This window comes from Leptinotarsa decemlineata, unplaced genomic scaffold (assembly GCF_025532065.1).
Source record: "Leptinotarsa decemlineata unplaced genomic scaffold, Ldec_3_MD MMD2_P_RNA_scaffold_12, whole genome shotgun sequence".
Taxonomy (NCBI): Eukaryota; Metazoa; Arthropoda; class Insecta; order Coleoptera; family Chrysomelidae; genus Leptinotarsa; species Leptinotarsa decemlineata.
This window is the reverse complement of record NW_027412526.1, coordinates 4,761,341-4,780,240: the sequence shown is the minus strand read 5'-3', so window position 1 is coordinate 4,780,240 and position 18,900 is coordinate 4,761,341. Positions and strand designations below refer to the sequence as shown.

The 18,900-nt window shown below is 37.4% G+C and overlaps 1 protein-coding gene across 1 annotated transcript in view; it reads left to right on the top strand.

The window, feature by feature from the left end:
- Positions 1–18,900, top strand: part of Arms (Ankyrin repeat-rich membrane spanning) — a 91,416-nt gene that overhangs the window by 49,969 nt on the left and 22,547 nt on the right. Inside the window, 11 exon segments of the mRNA XM_074172491.1 lie at positions 4,018–4,360; positions 6,717–6,865; positions 6,929–7,070; positions 8,134–8,341; positions 8,405–8,605; positions 13,653–13,862; positions 15,120–15,366; positions 16,332–16,497; positions 17,116–17,294; positions 17,388–17,656; positions 18,664–18,837. Coding sequence (XP_074028592.1) covers positions 4,018–4,360; positions 6,717–6,865; positions 6,929–7,070; positions 8,134–8,341; positions 8,405–8,605; positions 13,653–13,862; positions 15,120–15,366; positions 16,332–16,497; positions 17,116–17,294; positions 17,388–17,656; positions 18,664–18,837 — 2,288 coding nt within the window.

Below are 18,900 nucleotides of genomic sequence, written 5' to 3'. Positions count from 1 at the left end.
CACAAACTTCAAATTTTGTTGTTTTTTGAACCTCAAATTCATAATTTTTATTGGTACGAAATATTCATCTTCTCCACACAGTAGGTTCTGGTAAATGCCTGCCGAAAACAACTACTTTCCCAGCCAATACCACGCTGGATATTGAATTATATCTAACAGACTTTTATGGAAGATTCCTCACAGAGACTGGTCTCGCAGATGTTTCAAGTGGATCACCTGCAGACCGCGGTTTTGAGTTATTACCTCTCGTCAGTACAGGGAAGATCCTACCCAGACAGTGAAGTGCCTGTGACTCGATTAATTTCAACACGGCTCCGCTGCATATACGAAATCTTCGTCTAATAATAGTAATCATGAAAATAATAATAATTCTTTATTTCCAGTAGGACAATAAAATTGTGTAAGAAGTGTCAATACAATACAAATTGAAAAGAAAAGAGGAAGACAGGCTCATGTTCTAAAACTAAGATGACTATGCATTATTCAAAGAATTAATGCAAAGCATAAAAACATTTTTGTAATAAATATTTTTTCAATCATTTTTTAAACAGAGAAAGACTATTCAAGGCTTCTAAATAATCTGGAAGGTGATTATATATCTGGAAAGTGATTATCTAGCTAATGGTTCTAGTATCATGTTGGTGAAGTTTTAGATTTGTTGTGAATCTTGATTTATTTTTGAACGCACAGATCAAAAATATAAACTGATGTTAAAGTTAAAACACCTTACTCATTAAAATGTGCCTTGCATGATTCTCTATTAGAAAAATTCGCTATGCACTTCAGAATTCGCTTTTGTGCTATAAAAACATTTCCTGCTGTGGTGGAGGCACCCCAGAAATGTATACCATATCTAAGTCTTGATTCTACTTGAGCATAATATATATTTAGCAGCTGACTCTTTGTTGAAACTGTTCGTAAATTGATGAAGAGAAACTTCAATGAATTAAGTTTTGATATTGATTGTTGACAGTGGCCTTTCCAATCGAGGAACTCATCTAAAATGATTCCCAAGATTCTTACATTGTGATCAGTATTTGTTAGGGTCACATTGTTCACCATGAAATGTATATTTTCCACTCTGTTTTGCCAGTTGTGAAAACGAATAACATCTGTTTTTTTCTGCATTGAAAAATTAATCGTTGTTATTGAAATAATTTTATATCCGCCTTACTATTCTGGCACCATTGTTTTGTAATTCTTTTGTATCTGGTGCTGATGTAACTAGCGAAAAGTCATCTGCATAAGCGGTATAATGACCTGTGGTAACTACTGATTCATTGTTATTTACATAGAGTACAAAAAATAGAGGACCTATTATTGAACCCTGTGGCACCCCCATACTTAGATTCAGATATTCGGAATTGACTCTATAGATTTCATTTTTTTTCTCTCAACTTGAACTGACACATATTGTTTTCTATTTTCCAGAAATGATGTCAGTCAACTGAGAGAAACCCCCTTATACCATACATTTCTATTTTGAAAAAAGTTTTTTATGATTAACGCAGTCAAATGCTCTACTTAAAAAACAAATAATCACGGCTGGGCATTCTCCTCCATTTACATATTCTAGGATTTTGTTTAATAATGAAAACTGTGGAATTTATTGATTTTTTGGAACAAAATCCATGTTGCATTTGACTTAATATGGAATGCCATAATATGGAATATGGATTGCCACAATCATTCCTCTACATAAAGGAGGCGATCTTGACAACCCAGCTAATTTTAGGCCAATTGCTTTGCTACCCGTCTTGTCTAAAATTATAGAAAAACTGGTAAAAAAACGAGTAATATCCTTCCTCGAGAAAATCAAGGTGATAAATTTATTCCAATTTGGCTTTCAGTCTTCAAAAGGTACACAAGACGCCATATTTTCACTCATGGAAAACCTGTACACCAATCTGAATGACAGAGAATCTGCGGCGGCCATGTTTTGTGACCTAACCAAAGCCTTCGATTGTGTAGACCACATGCTGCTTCTTCGCAAGCTGGAAGTTTACGGATTTAGAGGATCGGCATTACTTTGGTTTGAGACGTACCTTTCTCATCGGCGGCAGAATGTTCTATTAGATGGAATTTCATCAGAGGAACGCTTCTTGTGGGGTTCCACAAGGTTCCGTTTTGGGACCGGTGTTGTTTCTCATTTATGTCAATGACTTAATCCATGTTAACATAAGTGGTAAATTCACATGTTTCGCTGACGACACCACTATCCTCTGGCATAGCAATACATCCTCCAATTTACTTGATTAAATCATCGTCGACATAAGAACGGTTAAAGAGTGGTGTGATTCCAATCTCTTATCATTGAACATCGATAAAACAAAGGTGATCACGTTTAGATGTAACATAGGGGAAGTACACTTGGGAAATGTAAAAATTGAAAATTTGGAGAAAAACAAATTTTTAGGGCTCTTCATTGATGAAAATCTAAAATTTGATTTCCATGTCGACTACTTATGTAAAAGACTAGCAGCAGGATGTCATGCAGTGAGGGTTGTTGCAAGAGAGTTGGACACTACTATCACAAGGTCAGTTTATTTTGCACAAATTGAATCCTATTTATGTTATGGAATTTGTTTCTGGGGAAATTGTGCAAAATTTCGTTTCAATATGGTATTCTCTCTACAAAAAAGAGCCATCAGATATTTATGCAAGGCTAGCTACAGGGATTCATGCCGCCCATTTTTTGTGAAGCAAAAAATTCTGACCTTAGTATGTCTTTTTATTTTGGAAACAGTGTGTCTTATCCACAAAAAATATAAAAATCAATTTGGGAACACCGCAACTTATAGTACACGTCAGTCTTACTCTGTTTCCCTTCCCACACCTTCTCTAGCCCTTACACAAAATTCTATTATTTTCAATAGCAAGAAGTTATTTAACCACCTTCCCATTAATTTAAGGAGAATATATAATGGAAAGAAATTCAGAAAGAAAGTGAAAGAATACCTTGTTGGGAGGCCCTATTATAGTGTGGACGAATTCTACCAAGGCTCTATCGAATAATTGACATGTAGCTTTGTGTAAACAAGTTATTGAAACCAACACAAAATGGCTATCAATGTTCATTATGTAGAATTATATATTTACGTTTACTTAATATTCATAAATTCATGTACTTATATTTGTAGCTGTTCAGCTGGACTTAATATTGTTCTGTCTATATACTCTGCTCCGGTGTTTAAGCATTATTTTATAGTTTATATTTGTTAATAATTGTCCCTTATACATGTTTTACTTTACTAGACTTTGCCAATAAGATGTTTATATCTTGGGTAATAAAGCATATTTTGATTTGATTTGATTTGTTTATTTAGAAATGAACATAGGCGTGCAAGAAAAGTGTATTCGAAAAACTTTGGACAATCCACAGGGTACCGTAATAGGGCGATAATTTTCCATTTATGTTGGATACTTTTTTTTGAAAATGGGTATAATTTTTCCAGTTTTTAAATGATTTGGAAAAACACCTACTGTAAATGACATATTAATCAAATGCGTCAAAGGCGCAATAATTACAGGAAGAACTCTTTTTAATATGAACATAGATATTTCATCTGGACCTGATGATTTTTTATTTTTTAGTTTGTTATTTAATAGTATAAACAATTCGTCACCTGTATATAGAGTCAAATACATCGTGTGAGGATGGAAATCTATTAATTTTTCAAATTCACTGTTTGAAGAGCGTATTGGATTCACCAACTTAGTAGAAGTGTTGATAAAAAAAGTATTAAACAAGGAAGAGATAGTTTCTGGGTCTTCTATCAGCTGGTCATCCAACCTAATATTTATGTCTTTATATGTTCTATGTTCATTTGTTAATTCAGATACCACATTCCATGAGGCACGGCTCTTATTAGGGGCTTCATGTAAGAGAAAAATTTTTAACTAGTAACAGCTCCATCTCGTGAACAAAGCCCCAAGCTAAAAGTGTTGTTTTAAAATGTATGTCGAAATGTCTTTATCCATTGCACAAGATGTAAAAGCTGTATTTATTTTTTCCAGAGGAAATGAAGAACTTTGCCCGCGAGTGGGTTGACCCGGTCTTCCAGTTCACAATCATGCTTTTCATCATCCTTGTACATATTGCCCTCGTCATCGGAACTATCATAGGGCTCTCGCTGCGGTCCTGGATAGTAGCGGCATGCGTAGTTGTCGCATTTGTATTACTAGGTTACCTGTTCATAGCTTTAATTTGGTACGCCAGCAGAAGATACGACTGGGACTGGGCGTACAATTTCAACTTGACTCTCACGAAAAAGATGGACAACTTGAAGCTCGTCCTGCAAATTTTGTTTTGCCATCCTCCCGGCGCTTCGCATGATGGACTTGCTGTACAACCAATCAGGTATTTATTAATAATAGATAGATAAAATGGTGTAGACTTTCGCGGCTGAGGTTTTCAATGTCACTGTTTTTCGAGTTTGAACCGTGGATTTTTGGAATTTCTTCCTGACGTTTCGCTGGCGCAGTGGCTAGCTTCTTCAGAGGTTTAACCATCATGGCTTGCTGTTTATGACTAACTTTTAGGCTTCCCATAGCGTATTTATTCCATGTCAGGTAATCAGTTGTATTGGTACCTGGATTTGTACCTGTACTTGTACCTGCACTTGAACCTGGAACATTAACAATCTTGCTGCCTGTTGTCATTCTGTTCGTTATTCTGGAATTCCTTGAAATGGGGTTCCATATTCGATTGAAGTTCACCGCTTCTTTTTTTCTGTTGAAATTCTCAATGTGTTTGGGGGATCTCTATTGCCTCCTGTACCAGTCGGCTATGGTATCCCAGGTTCGGGACAATTAGTTCTGTGTTTTCAAACAAAATTATGTGGTCTCCTTCATTAAGTGCGTGTTCTGTCACAGCTGACTTGTCCGCTTGGCCTAGTCTGCAGTTCCTTTTATGCTCTTTCAGTCTTGTTCCCATGGATCGTTTGGTGGTTCCGATATATACCTTCCCACAAGTGCAAGGTATGCAATAGTCCCCTGCTGCTGATAATGGGTCTCTTTTGTCTTTAGCCGACCTGAGGCTTTGTTGTATCTTCCTAGTGGGTTTGAAGACTGTTTCGATGTCGTGTTTATCCAATAGCTTTCCAATTCTGTCCGTGACCCTAGGGATAAACGGTAGATATGCGCGTGCAACCATCTGATCCTTTATCATGGTGCTCTTCGGTTTCATGGCTTTCCTGATCTCGGAGGCACTGTATCCATTCGATCTCAAGGTCACTTCAAGGTATTTCAGTTCCCTCCAGATGTTCTGGTTCACATATTCTCCGAGCCCGTTCCGTTAGAGTGGAGATGACTCCTCTCTTTTGACTAGGATGGTAGTTCGATAGTGCTTGCAAGTATCTTGCAAGTGTGTGTGTGGGTTTTCGATGCACTTTCTGGGTTAGTCTGGTACCACATCGTTCTACTAGTACATCTAGGAAAGCTATCCGTTGGTCCTGCTCAATCTCCATGGTGAATTTTATCCTAGGGTGTTGGGCGTTCAAGTGGTTTAGGAAACGGTTCAGGGCGTCTCTTCCATGTTTTCAGATGACGAAGGTTCATCCACGTAACGTAGCTACAAGGTGTCTATCGTTTTTCCTTCAAACTGTTCCATGAAATAATTTGCTATCACTGGGCTAAGTGGACTCCCCACCGCAACGCCATCTAGTTGCTCCTCATAGAAGTTTCCCCTCCATTGAAAGTAACTTCCTGTGAGACATGCTCTAAAGAGTTTGACGACGTCATTCGGGAACACGTGGGCTAACCCCCTCAGAGAGGGGGTCCCATTGGAAGGAAAATTGTAAAAATATCAAATATGTGTACATATAAATCTGAAAATGAAACATTAGAAATGAATAGCTCCCAGTTTCAAACACGATTACAAACATTTTAAAATGCGCGTCACATTGCGCATGATTACTGAAAGTAGAGATTATTTCTATGAATACATAGCACAATTTTGAATAAAATTTGGTTCATAAATTTCTACAGGCCAGAAAATATCCATCAGTATTGTAGGGCTCTAGATTGCATTAGGATTATCTTACAGATTTCAGGAATCTGTTAACAACGACAATATCTTTTATGTTTTTCAGAAGATTATTATAAAATTTCATTCCAGTATACATAGTGCTACGTTCATATAAGGATTTTGTACTGATGGGATATGAGAGGTCTTTCTTTCTTGAGGTGTCTCATGGTGGCCTCCGCGAAGGTTTTAGAAGGTGCAGCGACATTACTGTCGTTGCACGGCTTCTTCAACCTTTTTGGGGTTCCCTCCGTGGAGGTACACAAGTGAGGGAGCTTTCCTGCAGGGGAAGCCAGTTCCTTGCCTTTATTCAAGGCGGAGCTCTTGGCGTCCGTCGCAGGAAGTGCCCTTGCTATTGGAGGTGGGGTGGGGGACGAGGAGGGTGCGCTTATAGTTGCTGCCACTCCTGCCACCTTCGCTCTCTTTCTCCTTTTGGACTCGGCGCCGCAAATGCACTTACGCCTTGGCCTTTGTATTACATCACGAGGTGATCTGCTATGTCCAGCCTCATTCCAAGCGGTAGATTGGGGTGCACATTTATGTTCATCCCCAGCCAGCTTAGATTGAGGTGACCACGTCTGTTCAGCTTCGGGATTGGTTTTTGTTTTTGTTGTTTCTGTTGTTTCATTCATGTGTGTTCCCACGAGTAGCAAGGGAAGAGTTGGTAGTATATCAATGAGTTTTCTTTCAGGTTTTTCTTCACCGATCAAACTAGAGTAAGTAGCACTGCTGGAGGAGAAAATTCAGTAGTTCAAATGATAGGATCTCTGTATGATGCCATAGAAAACCGTTACGGATCTCTTGCCACGCGATTGTATAGAGCTTTTAAACCAAAACCAGGTAAGTACCCGAAACAACATATTCTTGTGGAGTTTGTTACACTTAATATCTGTTTACTTTTAGTGAAAACTTCGTCAACGTGGACTTGGAGGAAAGTTTGTTGTTTACCTTACGTAATATTCTTTGAGATTATTTTTTTGATGATAATAATCGGAACGTGTGCCTTGACCATTTACCTTATCCACGCCAATTCCCAAAAAATTGAGTAAGTATATCACAACGTAACTTATTAGGTTGTTTCAAAAGTTTTGTCCGTTTTGATGTCGTGTGTTTTTATAGCTCCATATCTCAATAAATGTTTATTCCACTTTGTTGTGGTATACAGTGTGTAAAAGCCAAATGGAATAAATTTATTATTTCTGTAACTGTACATATTTGAATAAAATCCCGAAACACGTCAAATGTAAATTATAATTTGACATTCTTCAATGTAAAAATGCCACTTCAACGTGCTTCAAATGACAGCTACAACCCACAATTTTATGTTAACGAAGTAGATGCTCAAAATATTCACCGCCAACGACTTAGCAACATCCTAATCTCAAATAAAACTGTCTTCTAACATATCAGGCGTGACCGACCTAATCGCAAGCGTTATTCGTCCTGTTGTGTTCGGGTTTTATCTCCTTAACCATCATTTGTAAAAGTGTTATTTTATGCATTTCCATCAATCTAACCATTTGTCAGACTTGAAGTTACCGAACTTTAAACTTAAAATAAAATACTGACAAACAATGTGACATACAAAACAAGTTGACAATGCGTTTTAAACTAACGTTGCCACGGAAATTATTTATAGTTTTTTAAAGGATACCATCTAAAAAGAACATTACTATGGTTTTTGCTTACTTTCTTATTATCAATACCTCAACATGAAATAAGTTTTGAGTATATTGCAATAAGTTTTGAGTGTATTTTATCGAATTTCGGTAACCAAATGATTTTAATCTATTTCATTAACTCGCGCATTGTTCCGAACGCATAAACCTACATTAACTCGCATAAACCTACATCAATTCGCATAAACCTACATTAATACGCATAAACCGGCATTAACTCGCATAAACCTGCAGACCACAGCGAAAAGATCCAGAAAATGGCTTTCACACAACATTATGTATTAGTATCTATTATCTCTCATGACTAATGTGTGAAATACTCCTACTTATTGAACTACTTAACGCAAGATAAGGTTCTCCAGCCAATAAAGAACATTTCTTCATCTCTCTCCTTTTTCATTGATTGATCAGTCATGCGTTCATTTCTAGCGTACAAGAAACTTATGTTGGCGTTACCCTGAAGATAATCCTGATCGTTATTGCTTTACTGTTGGGAGTGGCCACAATAGCGAACATGTACACTTGGAGTAAACTTTTAAGAGCCGTATTCTTCTCTCAGCGAAGGCATTTGCAAAGGTCCATATCCAAGCTGGAGACGCTCAAGTCCGAAGGGTTTTTGCAAACTCTGCGCGAAGAAGTAACGAATTGTCATTCGATAGAAAAGGATGTCGGTACTGAAACTTTTATTATATCTTTGCAGGTGAACCTCATGAAAGAAATGGTCAAATGCCTGGATAGTTTGTGTTCACAGCAAACGAGGCTCGTCATCGTAGTCGATGGTCTGGATAGTTGTGAACAGGACAAGGTGCTGTTGGTGTTAGACACTGTACATATGCTATTTTCCGATGCAAACACCCCTTTCATTGTGATATTAGCGATAGATCCTCATGTTATTGCCAAGGTAAGTCGATCGTATCCATCTAGTTAGGGATTGATCGCTTTTTTATTTCATTAATGCTTACATGTTTGTTATTCTAACAGGTCGCGTGGGAGAAGGTTAGTTTTAATGTTGTTTCTTTGGTGTGAATGTTGATTTTGTTGAATATGACGTTCCATTTTTGTATTGTTATTGGAACTGTTGGGTCACACACTCATCGAATACCTTTTTTGAATTTTGTAACATTGGATATGCAGTAATCTCTTTGTAATAATACAGTGAAATTCCAGAAGTATCTGTTATTCAGCTCAATTTGGGACTATTCTCTTCATCTGTTGCACAAATGATATTGATGATTTACCCACCAATGTTCATTTCCTTTCGTGCCGAGTTGAAATATCTGCTAAATTCCTGTAATCAGCTATTAGGTTGTTTCAAAAAATTTGTCCGTTTCTATGAGTCCATTTCAAACTGTAATATCTTAAGTTCCGCGATTTCTCAAAATCGTTCGACAATGTGAACCATGAAACACTATTATTATTATTAATTAAAAACTTATTTAACTTGACTTGTAAGTATGTTAACAAATCTTGCAAGTTTAATTTGACCCACTTCCCGGTATCCGATTGACCTGAAATTTTGCATGCTGGTCCAGAACCGACGACAATGCATGTAAATCATAAACGTGACCTGATGCTGCTGCCAGGATCGGCTCCGTACGAGAGATCTCCTCAGTGGTAAATAGAAGGGACACGAAATTTTGTATACACATTCGTTTATGATAGGCAGTTGGTATGCCCATCATGAAATAGATGCCACATCCAGGGTTGGCTTCAATAGAAAAAATATATTTCTAGAAAAAAATCAAATCAAGCTTTTACCTTTGAATACCTGCTTCCCGACTCTAAAAAGAAGACCCTGTTGTATATTAGCTCTGCTAAACGAAGCTCTGGGAGGGTTAACAAATATTTCTTCGGAAAAGAAGGTTAGAGAAAGAGAAATTGAAACGAAATGAAAAACTTGCCAATGAAAGCGTTAACTTGAAACGCCAAAGGCCTCCTGAGAAGAATTAGACTGTTCGAAATTAACTGGGACTCGGCCATCTAATAATGATGCCACCAATGAAATGAATAGACCAGGGGTCTCCAAACTTTGAAGTCTTCGGGCCATAATGATTTTTTCAGTTTGTTCCAAGGGCCAATTTCTGCCCTTAACTATATTTCTAGACTAGGATAGTCACAAAGTGCGTGACCTAAGCAAACTTTTTTTGCATTTCAATTATTATTGTGTATTGTGACACTTAACGACATCTAGTGGCGAGTAGTGGTACTATGTACTATCTTTTTCAGCTACCCGCTAGGTGGCATTAGGCGTAATTAAATATTTGGAATTACCGCGTTGGTTCGAGAAAGTTCTGGTTCTAGCTAGTGTATTCCGATCACCTCGAGATGGCAGTAATAATTGCATATAAAAAGGCTAGCGACGCAACTGCGAGTTAGTCTGCGTAGAAAAGGCGAAGGAAGCGAAACTGTCTATTGTGAAATAAAGTAACACTCGTCAATAAAAGTATTTTGATTTGACTTATCGTTTTTATGTGTGATTTGTTAGTATGGAAAAGAAGCGAAAAATCGATAGTGAATGCAGAACGTTCCAAGAACAATGGAACTTTCAGTATTTTGTGATTGAGTCCAGTAATAAGGCGCTATATTTAATTTGTAATGAAACCATAGCTGTTCTCAAAGACTATTACATTAAACGACGCTATGAATCGAAACATCTTCAAAGTTACTCCAAGTATACAGAGAGTTTGCGGAAGGAAAAATTTGAAGCTTTGAAACGCGGACGCGGACTTTGTTTACCAAAGCGAATACTGAAAAAGAGTCTGCAACTCGCGCCAGCTTTTATGTGGTTCTTGAAATCGGAAAACGTTGCAAACGATTCACCGATGGAGAAATGATAAAAGAATGCTTGATTGCAGTAGCCGAAAAAATATGCCCCGAAAAGGTAAATTTATTTAAAAGTGTTAGTTTGTCAGCAAACACCGTGGCTCGGAGGGTGCAAGACATCGCAGAAAATATATTATCTCAACTGTCTGACAAAAATGGACATCATGAGTGGTTTTCTCTAGCGTTGGATGAGTCAACGGATGTGTCAGATACTGCTCAGGTGTTGATTTTTATTCGCGGAGTAGATAAAACTTATGAAGTGTATGAAGTACTTCTCGACAACTGGGGCAGATATTTTTAAGGGAGTTGAAAATGCCATTAATTAAAAGAACCTTCGATGGAGAAATTTGAAATCTATAACAACCGAGGGAGGCAAAAATATGTATAGTAGAAATGAAGGAGTGGTTGCACTTGTGTCAAAGGCTGTAGAAAATGATGGTGGTTCAAAACCATTAGTCTTACATTGTATCATTCATCAACAGTCCTTGTACGGAAAATGTTTGGATTGAAACAGCACCCTCTGTGCTTTTCAAAAAGGAGATGAAGCAACACAACTCACTTTTATTCAAAGTAAGATCTTGTTTATTGAATCATTTCAAAATTAATTTTTTTCGTTTTTTAATACGAAATTGAATTATGTTTATGTTTTGCCTGTGCAACAAGAATTTGTATTCTCTGAAAAACACAGTGTGTTTCAACTCTGGCTATTTATTTGATCATATCCAATTTTACAAGCTTCATAGATATAGTGCAAAAAAAAAAAGTTAAAGGTGATTGTTTATTATAAATCTGTGTGACAGTAAATAAATGTAATGAAGGTAGTACCACAGTAGAATAATACAATCATAGGTTCTCTTACCACGTGATGGGCTCGAGTTGCCGAGGACCTTCAACCCCACTTAGGATGAGATTCTCATCCAATGCGTTCAGTGCTGTAGTATCGGAGGATTCGACGGTACCACGGGCATCGGATAATAAACGGTCGGAAATTGATATTGTGTTTAGTTTATTCGCTGTTGTCAAGGCCGTAGCCAGAAAACAATTTTGGGGGGGTTTGGTTTGGTGGAACAGTAGAAAAACATGAAATATAAAATTAACGAAAGAAAGAAAATGGTGTTACATGATCATATATATTTATTAGAAAACCGTTAGAGAAATATTAACATCTTTTTACAAAATCAAATTTAGTTTCCTAGCTTTCTTTGCAGCAAACAAATCAATTACCTCCACGTTGTCGATGTCAATTCTACGGTGGATTGACATTAACGCCAAACCCTTTAGTCGTTCCTGGCTTATGGAGTTTCTTGAATAAGTTTTGAGGCGTTTCAGAGAAGGTAAAGTTCTTTCAGGGGTACATGTGCAAACAGGTAGTGTCGCTAAGATCTTTAAAAGTTTGTACTCACATTGCCGTGAGGTTTTTCCATTGTGTTTCGAAGAAGTTTTTTTCAATATTCTCTGTCATGAGGGCGAGTATAGACCCACATCACTTAGACCACATGTGACCCATTGTACATCCTCCCGAGAAGTTGTCCTCCTCGGTCATCGTCCATCCTGTCCTCCTCAGGCAGGTGGACAGATCACTAGGATACAGCTCCTTTATATCGGCAGGTGTAGGCCAAGACTCGCCGAACACCCGCTTTCTTATTGACGGACACTCGCATAGGACATGCCTGACAGTTTCATCTTCCTTTCTCAGGGTCGCCCAGGGTGATTCTGGCAAAATTGCATCCTTTGATTACATCTCATCTCTTCAGGGATTGATCATGGTTGCAATGTTCGGCTAGTTCCAATTGTCGAAGTCATCAGGCCGTAGGTGCCACTCGGTCCAAAAATTCTTAGTCCAGCCGCTTCTTCGGCTAAAGAGTCGGCAATGCAATTACCTTTACTCCTGTCGTGCCATTCAATCCACCTTAGGATAATGTTACTATCTACCGAGGTTTTGGCTAAATCTTGGTGGCACTCTAGTACCAGCACTGTTCAAAGCTAATAGGGCTTGTCTGCTGTCAGTGCAGATTGTTAAGTTTTTGCCAGAATTTTTTTTTTTTGAACAATAAACAATGAAATTTGGAACAATCATGAAATACAAATCAATTCAAAGAACTAAGATTATAAAAAAAAGGAAAGAAGAAAAAAAAATCACATCAAAGGTGCTGCTTCGTTCCCTCCTGTTCATAAAAGAGGACACATGCCTCATTGCTCACAAGTGATTTTGGCGAAATTGGGAACACGTGTGAATCGTTGTATTCATGCCACGTGCCACCATATGGGTGTCTGCAATATGCTGTGTAATGTCCGTTGTAAGTAGTCCCACTGTGATTTGAAAGTGCATATAGATTATAACGACAAGGAGCCACATTGTCTGCTGCATAACTGCTCATATCTAATCCATCTGGAGAAAAGTCAATGGAAACATTCAATTTGCCTCTTAACTTTTCCGTCGGAGAGAATCTCTTCAAATGAATTACTAAAATACGGGGAAACTTATAGATTGATGAGGACTTTGTACATTTTCTCCTTTGCTTGCACCTCGAATGGTTTTTCATCTCCATCCAGAGTTTCCTCTCTTGTGAAAGAATCAACCCCTTGATCCCCTTCCTGGCTACGGCCTTGGCTGCTGTTATTATTGTTTTTAGTTTCTGTAGTTGGTTATAAGTGATTTACCACAAAATATTCTATAATAACCTTGAATTTCGTTTTTATAGGAGCGCACGCCTATGGTAAAAGAACAAAATTGGCACCGCACTTCGTTTCGAGGTCACTGAGAACTTTGTGAATTTATGAATGAAAGTAGTGGGAGTGGACTTACTGGTTGATTTCTACTGTGGTAGTACCTCTAATTCGCCATAATTTATTATTTCATTTCAATCAATGAAACCAAAAAAATTTGACGGAGTATTTTTTTAACTCTACTATTTCCTATTCCTGACCGTGGGTCACTGTTTAGGATTGAATGTTTCATTTGCCATTAACTTTGTATGTACCATGTACTTATTTCTCATTTTGTCCCGCGTATTTGGAGTTATCACTCGATACATAAGTTTTTGTTTTCCATAACTTTTTTTCTTTTTGCTGTACATTTCCTTGTTGTGTCTCCATTCACACTGATATCTTGGTTTACGATCCAGGCAGTAGAAATTAATACTAGAAGATTGTTTAGCGAAAGCAATATTGGCGGCCACAATTACTTGAGTAATATGGTGCATCTGCCGTTCTATTTGCAAAACTCCGGATTGAGAAAAGTGAAAATTGCACAACAAACTGCGGCTGCGCACAGGAAGCAGACAGGGGCGTGGACCGAAAACGAGGAGAATCTCAACAGCTTCTTGGCTAGATCGGTAAGTAAAATGATTTACATTGTTTTTGTGGGTTTTTTGATATTGGTTGTACACTTATCAACTTATTTTCTTCCCTCTAAACGCTATACTTTTCTATAAGTATACGGTATTCCAACAGGGACTTCAGAACTTTGACAATAGGCCTGTTTCTTAATTTTTAATTTACAGTTCATTTGATACTAATTTCAAATTGAAAAATAGTGTACCTACTTTGTTTCAGCTCTCTAAATAGCGTTGATTTCCCGTAATTAATTATCAAAAATCGGATTTTCTAGGCCCGTGACATCACGGGCCTAGTCCCGCTTGTTCGATTGACCAATAGGAACAATACAAATAATGAACATTGCCAAATTGTGAAATTCACGGAGCGTATAAAGAGTTTCTGATTCATTCGTAATTCAAAGTAAAATCACACTCATTTCTGACAACTAAATCTAAGAAGAAAGTATAAGAAATGCTTCGGAAGGGAGAATTAATTATACATGGGATTCAAATAACACAAAAGGTAATAAAAATGTTATTTTTAAAATAGGTATCTCCGGAAGTAGACATTTTCATGTTGATATCCCAGAAATTTTTAATGGAAGTGTATATCAACCCGTGAAAAATTCTCCATATGAAATAAAATGTACTCGAAAACCATGGTTCTAATTAGAATATAACGAGCTATATTTTTAAATGGTTCTTGAAGGCTCATGAACCCTAATAAAATAAATCAATTATGCATTCATGTCACCCACCAAAAATAAGAAATTCAACGTTATATATTAGCCGTATTGCCACCCAGTCAGCTATCTCTCTTAAATGTATGAGACAGTGTACTCTTTCTAATGTTTTTCTTTTCTAATTTCTAATCAAACTCAAATTTATTTCACTTTAGTTACAACAAACACTTACTAGATCACTTCGCGTACCTCACTGTAACGTCCACTTCACTGTGTACTTGACTCTCTCGATATGCCCGCCGCTAGCGTTTGAATATCGAAATCGAACCGTAGAATTTTCGCCGAAGTTCTTTGCTGCTTCTCGAGCGACAGGGAACATAAGGCATTCCCGCGCTCTTAGCTACGTCACGTTTGGTTTATGGTTACCAGTGGCGGCCGGCGTTATTTTCTTTCGGGCATGATCTACAACACTACTTAGCGTGTGGGTGAATTAAACGGCGTGACACTCAAATTGTTCACATTGACGTCGCGATTTCATAAAGCCTGGTTGCCGATAATAATTTTTCAAATGTTATTGTGGTATTTGTTTCAGTCATCGAGCAGGAGACTGTCTAACGAAAAAGCTCTGATGTCAAGCCAGGAAAACCTCGGCAAATTTCCCGGGAGGAAAGGATCTCGTAAGCTCAAGTTGTCCGAGTCGGTGGCAAGCTCAATAGGGTCGAATTTAAATCGAATTGGTGGAGCTCAGGACCTCACCAAGATGTTGCTCACTGACGACTATTTCAGCGATGTCAATCCTCGCTCAATGAGAAGACTGATGAATGTTGTTTATATTACAGGTGAGAACGTAAGAACTTGAGTTGGTGCCACAGTGATTTTGTAAGATAACTGCGAATTCGGTTACTTTTTTTATATCAAAGTAATACGAGTTTTGATATGATGGTACAATATATTCTTTGCATTGCCTTTAGGTTAAAGTTCAGTAGTATAAGATCCGGTGATCTTGCTGGCTATGTCTTTTTCAGCTGAAATTACTTTTTTAATCCTTTTATGCCACTCTTCTTCGGTAATATTAGATACTTCTTCTTTAACTACACGAACCACCAATTCTTCAGTCCTCGTGGACTATTTCGCAGCAGCATTATTTCTCTGTATTGTTTTTTTCGGCCTTTGAGATGCCAATAGCTTTAACTATTCACAATACAGGTTGCTTCGACTATACCCATTTTAAATAATCGTAACTATTTTACAAGAAATCTCCATATCAAAGGTCTAATACCAAGAATAAAGGAAACTTTCATATTCTTGAGAAAAATAATTGATTCAGAGAAACTAATGTCTGAACTGCTAACTTTTTTAGGGTTGTCATATATTGAATAGATTTACTCTAATGCCTTTTGGTTTTAAAACTGCACCTTCCACTTCTCGCTATAATAAATCAAATGATATCTATGTAAGAAGTGATAAAGCGATTGTTCCTTAGAAATCAAGAAAGATTTTTAATGAAAATTTCAAAAAAATTATCACGAAGAGATATATACGGTATATAATTAAAAGTATACCTAAGTATCCTGATGGTGAATTTTAGCTCTTAGTTTCAAATAATTCTCTTGGGAGAAAAGTTCTGAATTTCATTCAAAATATCATTTTCTATAGAATTGTTACCACTCTTCGACACTATTATCTGTTCAAACATTACAAACAGGGCGTCTACTTTTATCTGTACTCTTTGATGCCATCTTTTTCTTTCGTTACATGTCATTTCGCATACTAGACAAAATACTGATGATTTTTTCTGTTTCAGGAAGATTACTGAAAGCATTCCAAATCGATTTCAATTGGTATCGTTTAGCTTCTTGGATAAATATTACGGAACAATGGCCTTTTCGAACATCATGGATACTCTACCATTACGATATGTACGAAGATTCACTCGATGACAACGTTTCCCTAAAGTCTATATATGATAAGTAAGTTTCAGTGTATTCAGTTCAGAGTAGTAATATTCAATACACGTGACCAAAACACGCACATATAGAACAAAAGACAGGTATTAATTAACAATTTTGTGAGATTGAGGTTAGCAATTATATGAAATCAATTAGGATAATCATCATTTAACAAACAAAGTCTATATCAGGTATATAAACAGCTAAGCCTTGTCTTTAGATTCAGTATCAATTTGCTTCTCCTGAAGATGCTAACTTTGTTAGCGAAACGCACGTCGAGTGCAAAAATATCAGTTTGGTGTTAGGGTAATTGATCTCTGGAAAAAGTTTTCAAAAATCGATTTGCAAAACCACTCACTACCTCACCTAACCCCACGAACACACGGCACTGATAAAGAACTATTGTGAAACGGACAAAAAATTAGTATTCAGCCAGTCTACCTAGTTGAGCCTTTATTCCACAACTACATTTGATAGCAGGTTTACTAACTATCTGGGCGACTAGGGGCCACAGACAAGAAATGTTTATGACTGTACTCTTATTTTTATTGCCGTTCCAATTGGGAATGGATAGACTATAACTTTATGAACGCAACCAAAGAGATGCTTTTGCAGATAATCGTAATGTTTTGTTTTCAGAATCAGGCCTCATATCCCTATGATGAAAGACACTGAGCCACTTCTTGAGTTGGATAGGGACGAGAAGAAGTTCGATATCTTTCTATCGTTTCACCGTTCGAGCTTACTAGTCAGCGATCTTAAAATATTCCTACCGTTCACAATCAATTTGGATCCGTATTTGAAGAAAATAATAAAAGGTATGATCTAATCAATGAACACTTTGCTTTTCGGAAGTCAGCAAATATCGCAAATATTATGAAGTCTAAATATTCATGCATCCTCTACTTTAGAAGAAACGCAAGGTTTAGAAGAAGACGAGGGAGTTATGATGGGTGGTTCCTCAAGGAACTCGCAAGCAGCGGGTAATTCAGTCACTTGGAACACTCCCAGACCAGCTTTAATGGGGCGTATGCGGGCCACCCCGAAATCGGTTCCTGTCGGTCAACCACAGCAGGCGGTAGTGTATCCGCAGATGTCGGGAATGCCAGGGTGGCAACCCTGGACTGACCAGATGTCTTTCCAGTCACCATTTGCTTTAGCTCCGGTAACTGTTTTAGAGGTAGGTACCAAAAATCGCTGCGTTATCTTCCATCTTGTGTAAAAACCCAATTTGTGTTGAATGCCTTGGAACAAAAGTACCTACCAAGTTGATGTAATTTACACAGCCTTTTCCAAGGCATTCGACACAGTTATTCATACAGTATTGCTTGGGAAACTTGAAGCGATAGGGTTTTACGGAGATTTATCGAACTGGTTTGCAAGCTATCTTCGAGATACATATCAATTTGTAAAAGTCAAGAGTTTCATATCTGAGGATATTTACGTCACGTCAGGAGTGCCACAAGGAAGCCACCTAGGCCCCTTCTTGTTCAATATATTCATTAATGATATTGAAGGGATAATCAAACATTCAAGATTGTTGCTGTTTACAGATGATCTCGAAATCTTCAACCATGTCAACAGGCAAATTTGTGAGAATGTTCAAAGGGACCCCACCTCCACAGAGATGGGGGGGCCGTACCTCAGTGCCTCATGGGGGGGTACCTCATTGCGAACATTCTAGGTTATTTTTTTGTATGCTATTAGAATCAATTATGAAGCAATAACGTATTATAAAAAATTGGCTGGGATGTTCACCATGTGTCGGGTCCCCAGTTTCGACACATTCATAATAGCCTATCAAAAATTTGCTGGGATATTCACCGTGATGTTTTGAATCCAAATCACGGGATATATATTTATCATTGTATCAAATATAAGATTTGCAGTGCTTGACCTTGAATTACTTCGTATGCCTTTTGTTACACTACTTTGAAACAATAAGAGAGAAAATATCTCCCATACTTGGGATTTTATTTAAAAAAGACATTTTGAACCATTCAAAAACCATAAATTGATTTTATATTCTTAGTGGATGCTAAACAGCTGAAACTGTAAACATATGTACACAACGAAATTTGAACATTCATCTTATAGTTATGAATAAATCCCGTTCACATAACAATATTTCTAACAATTGTTTCTCTCCAGTGTTCACTTATTATGACTGTCAATTCCTTGTTGTAGCCTGAAATACTGGAGACGAGACTTTCAACTTTGAATGTAGATGGCGTTTGCAAACTCCTGTCAAATATGGAAGATTTGAATCCCCAAGCTTTGGCTGAGTATACAAAAATGATAAGAGAGCAGAACATCAACGGCAGAGTACTGCTACACTGTGATTTGGAAGAACTGAAAAAAGTGAGAACGATTACTTTCATTATGAATAGACTGAATGTCACTTGTCATTTAATGATACCAACT